The sequence below is a fragment of the Aureococcus anophagefferens genome (genome assembly GCF_000186865.1).
Source record: "Aureococcus anophagefferens unplaced genomic scaffold AURANscaffold_5, whole genome shotgun sequence".
Lineage (NCBI taxonomy): Eukaryota > Pelagophyceae > Pelagomonadales > Pelagomonadaceae > Aureococcus > Aureococcus anophagefferens.
In genome coordinates this window covers 2623903-2628527 of record NW_008705565.1, presented here as the reverse complement: position 1 = coordinate 2628527, position 4625 = coordinate 2623903, and the positions used below count along the sequence as shown (strand labels likewise).

At 77.5% G+C, this 4625-nt stretch overlaps 2 protein-coding genes across 2 annotated transcripts in view; one reads left to right on the top strand and one right to left on the bottom strand.

Moving 5' to 3' along the window:
* AURANDRAFT_62833 (hypothetical protein) overlaps positions 1-489 on the bottom strand; it is a gene marked incomplete at both ends in the record, with an annotated part of 1269 nt that extends 780 nt beyond the window's left edge. Inside the window, one exon of the mRNA XM_009036788.1 lies at positions 173-489. Within this exon, the coding sequence (XP_009035036.1) occupies positions 173-489 (317 nt within the window). The remainder of the gene's footprint in view (positions 1-172) is intronic.
* Positions 490-972: 483 nt separating this feature from the next.
* The window catches only part of AURANDRAFT_71230 (hypothetical protein), a gene marked incomplete at both ends in the record, with an annotated part of 10003 nt that continues 6350 nt past the window's right edge, over positions 973-4625 (top strand). The window contains 2 exons of the mRNA XM_009036855.1: positions 973-2793; positions 2960-4554. Of these exons, the coding sequence (XP_009035103.1) occupies positions 973-2793; positions 2960-4554 (3416 nt within the window). The remainder of the gene's footprint in view (positions 2794-2959; positions 4555-4625) is intronic.

The following is a 4625-nucleotide window of genomic DNA, read 5'->3' as shown; positions in this document are numbered from 1 at the left end:
ACGGCGTGCTCTACGTCGGCTGCAACACGGTCACGGGCGGCGGCGACGCGGGCGTCGGGAAGCTGTACGCCGTCAACCCGAAGACGCGCCTCGCGGCCGCGCGCGCGTAAGCGGAGGTCCATCCCGAAGGTCGAGCGGCCGCGGCCGTTAGCGGGGCGCGCGGCGTGCCTACTCCCAGATGCCCTGGTAGCCGTTGACGGACCGCAGCGGCGACACGGGCCGTCGCTCGACGGCCTTGGCGCGGCGGATGCCCGCGGGCGTGAGCACGTGGGCGTACTGCTGCTGGTGGAAGCGCCGGCTCGGCGCCGTGGCCACGGTGCACTCGCCGCCCGTGAGGAGCGACGTCGTCGACCCCCACTGGTCGAGGCCCTGGAGCTGCGACGCCGACTGGCCGTGGGACGTCTGCTGCGACACGCCCGCGCCCCAGGTCTTGCCGTAGTTCATGTCCTGCGTCGAGATGTTCGTCGCCTTGCGGTGGAAGTTGGACATGGAGAAGTCGCCGCAGGGCGCGCGCGTCTCCATCCTGAACCCGGGCCGGTCGGCTAAAAAAGACGCGGGCGTTCTGCTGAAGGAGCTCGGCGGGTACTGGCGGATGGGCCGCGTGCGGCCGTGCTGGGGCAGCCACTCGAACTGCTGGAGCGTCTGGAAGCTGTCGGGCCGGCTGCTCGCCGCCCGCAGCTGCTCCTCCCGGGCCGCCTCCTTCTGGGCGGCGACCGTCCGCGTCCAGTCGAAGCCCTGGCCCAGGGGCAGGTCGCCCGTGCGCTGCGCCTTGCCCCGCCCGCTGTAGATCCCCGGCGGCATGGGCATGGCGCTAATGAGCCGACGCCGGCGCGGGGAAGCCCGGCCGGCCACACACGACGACCTCGATCGACCAAACCCAGCCCGGATAGCGCGGCCGAGAGCGCTCTCTAAAGGCGGCATCATCGGCGGCAACATCCATGCAAGAGCGCGGCAGCATCTTGTGTTGGCAGCATGGATGCGGCCGGCCCGCCTTCGGCGGCCTGGCGCGCGCCGCTCGAGGAGCTGTGCTTCTTCCTCTACGAGGCCTACCCGGCGACGGCCGCCGCGGCGCGCGACGCCCACCCCGACGCGCGGCGCACGCTGCGCGCCTGGTGGGCGCAGCTCGACGCCCGCGCGCAAGCGGCGACCCTGCGCTGCGACGACGCGGGCGTCGCGGCCGTGCTCCGCTGCGCCGCGTCTTGGCGGCGGCCGGCCCTCGCGCGCTTCGCCGTCGGCGCGCCCGCGGACGCGGCGCGGCCGCGGAAGGGCCGGCGGCCGCGGCCGGCGGAACGGTACGCCGTCGCGCCGCTCCCTTCGCCGCGCGCCGCGGACTGCGACGACGCGCCCCGCGCCGCCGCGTCGGCGCGCCTCGCGGCCCTCGCGCGGGTGCGCTACGCGCCCGGCGACGACGGCCTCGACGAGCGCGGCGGCGACGACGACGACGCTCCGGACCGCCGCGCGGCGTCGCCGCGCGGCGAGGTCGCCGTCGAGGTCGCGGCCGCGCCGGACCTCGTCGACCTCGTGGTGGCCGTGTCGCGGGGCCGCGCCTTCGGCGTGCCCGTCGCCGCGAAGACGTCGGCGGACGGCTGGTGCCAGACGCGGTGGTTCAAAGCGGCCGTCGACGCCTCCGGCGGCGCGACGGTCGGCGAGCTCGTGGCCAATTTGGTCGAGGCGCGGCTCTGGTGCGGCTTCTGGGCCGCGGCGGGCCGCGCGCCGCCGGCGCCGGCCCCGGCGGTCGACGACCTCGATGGCTGGTGGCGCTCGCTCGCGCCGGGGCCCCGCGCGGCCGCGGCGTCGCGCGCGTTCCGAGGAGCCGCGGTCGCGTGCGTCGCGCGGCCCCGGGACGGGACCTTCGCGAGCCTGCGGCGCGCCCTCGAGGGGCTCGCGGCGGCGTCCGCGGGCGCGTCCGAGGGCGCGGATGCGCCGTCGGCGCTCCTCGCCGCGGGGCTCGCGGCGTCGACCGCCGAGGTCCATTTCCGCCGGAGGCTCCGCCTCGAGCTCGCGGAGGCGCGGAGCGCCGCCGCCGCCGTGTCGCTCGCCGCCGAGGCCGACCGCGCGCCGGCCGCCGCCGGCGCGCCGCGGAAGCCGAAGAAGAAGACGCGGCGTCGGAAGCGGCCCGCGGCGCGCGCCGCCGAGGCGCCGCGGTCCGCGTCGTCGGACGCGGCGTCGGACGCGCCGCCGCCGGCCGCCGCGCCGCGGCCCGCGCCGGAGCACGCGTCGTCCGACGAGTCGTCGTCGCTCGACGCGCCGCCGCCGCAGACCGCGCCGCGGCCCGCGCGCGGCGCCGCGCGGTCGTCGAGCGACCCGCCGCCGCCCGAGCCGCGCGCGCCCCGGTCGCTGTCGCCGCCGCCGCGGCGGGCGCCGCGGCGCGCCGCCGACGCGCCGCCCGCGCCGCGCACGGCGCGCGTCGCGCGCCGGAGCCCGCCGCCGCCGCGCCGCGCGTCGCCCGACCGCGCGCCGCCGCCGCGGCCGAAGCCGGACGCGGCGCGGCCCGAGGCCGCGGCCGCCGAGCGGCCCCGGGGCCTGAGCTGCGACGAGTGCGCCGCGCCGCCGCCGCGGCTCCCCGCGGCCGTCGGCGAGCCCGCGGGCTCCGCGCGGCCCGCGAGCAGCCCGTCGCGCGACGGCCAGCCGCGGAAGCCCGCGTCCTACTCCGAGGCGCTCCTCGGCGCGGCGCCCAAGGACGACGCGCTGGAGCGCGAGGCCGGCGCCGTCGACCTCCTGGGCGCGGCGAACGCGGCGCTCCGCGACGAGAACCTGCGGCTGCAGGCCGAGGTCATGCGGCTCTGCAATGAGGTGGTTATCTGTGCCGGAAATCAACCGCTGGTTTGTGACAAATCGATTCGGCCGATTTTTGGACGAATCAATCGCTCTCGTCGAGTTCTCGAAGCGGAGCCGAAGAGCTCGAAACGGTCGCGCGCGCGCGCGTCGACGTCGCGTCGACGACGCGAGTGCCGCGCAGGTCGCCATGTACAAGGGCGCGACGCCGTCGCTGCTGGGCGCGCCGGGCCAGCTCCACGCGCACCTCGGCGCGGGGCCCGCGCGCCGCGCGCACCGCCACAGCCACCACGGCCACGGCCTCTTCCCGAGCTTCGACTACTTTGCTGGCGGCGACGCGAAATCCGACGACGGCGCGGCGACGGCGCCGTCCCTCGAGCCCTACCCGGCCTGGCCCACGGTCGTCGAGGCCGCGCCCCTGCGGGCCGTCGTGGAGCACGGCTACCGCGCGCCGAGCTACGGGCGGGCGCAAGCACAGTCGCAGTCGACGCACCGCGCGCACAGCTGGTGGTCCGGGCCGGCGACGCAGGCCGTGCCGCGGTCCTTCGACGGGTCCGGCTTCGACGGCGAGACGCGGTCCGGGTCCGTGCGGTCGTCGCTGCTCAAGGGACACGCGCCGGAGCCCGAGGTCGCCGAGGAGTCGTCGAGCGCGGAGTCGAGCCGGTCCGGCGGGGAACTCGACGACGTCCACTCGACGCTCACGCGCGGCGGCGAGGCGCCCGAGGGGTCCCTGCGCCAGTCGTCCGTGGGCGACGGCGACGAGCTCGAGGGCGAGGAGTTGTTAAAGCGCGGCGGGCGGCGGCGGCGACCGGCGGCGGCGGTCGCGGACGACCGCGCGCTCGCGCACGAGCGCGCGCTCGCGGTCGCGTCGCGCGGGTCCCAGAGCCGCCTCGCCGACGACGTGCGCGCCTTCGCGGAGAAGGTGTCGCGGGAGCAGCGCGCGCGCGACTTCGCGTGGCGCTGCGCGCGGGAGAAGGTGCGCGGCGCGGTGCGGTCGCTCTGGCCCCGCGCGCGCGTCGAGCCCTACGGGTCCTGCGTGACGCGGCTGTCGCTCGCGGGCGTGTCGGATTTGGACTTGGTGATCCGCCTGCCGCGGGTCCGCGTGGCGACGCCGGCGATGACGCCGGGCGACCTGGAGGGCCGCAACGCGATCAAGGAGACGTGGCCCCAGGAGCTGGCGCGGAGGCTCCGGTCCGAGCCCTGGGTCGCGGCCATGTCCGTGCGCGTCGTCGCGTCGGCGCGCGTGCCCGTCGTGAAGCTCGCGACGGTGCCCCTCGGCGACGTGCGGGAAGCGGTGCGGCTGGACGTGTCCTTCGAGGGGCCGTGGCACCGCGGGCTCGACGCGAACCGGCTCGTGGGCCGCGTGCTCGGCCAGCACCCGCACGCGCGGCAGATCTTGCTGGTGTTGAAGCAGCACGCGGCGGACCGGGGTTTATGTGCGTCCTACACGGGCGGGCTGTCGAGCTACGCGCTGACGCTGCTCGTCGCGCGGTTCCTCTCGGAGCAGCCGCGGCGCGGCGTCGACGCCGGCGCGCTGCTCCTGGGCTTCTTCGACTTTTACGCGCACAAGTTCGACGCGGCGACGACGTCCGTGGGGCGCCACTCCTACTTTGCGCGCGCGGAGCTCGGCGCGTTCAACGGCACCGTCGTCGCGACGCACGACGGGCCCCGCGGCGGCGGCCGCGCGTTCCGCTTCGACCCCCTCTACGTCGAGGACCCGCTGTCGCCGGGCAACAACGTCGGCCGCAACTGCTTCCGCATCGCGCAGATCCAGCGCGCGTGGCACGACGCCTACGTCGCGCTGAGCGACCGCCTCGCGGGCGACCCGGGAGGCCGCCGCCGGCGCCGGG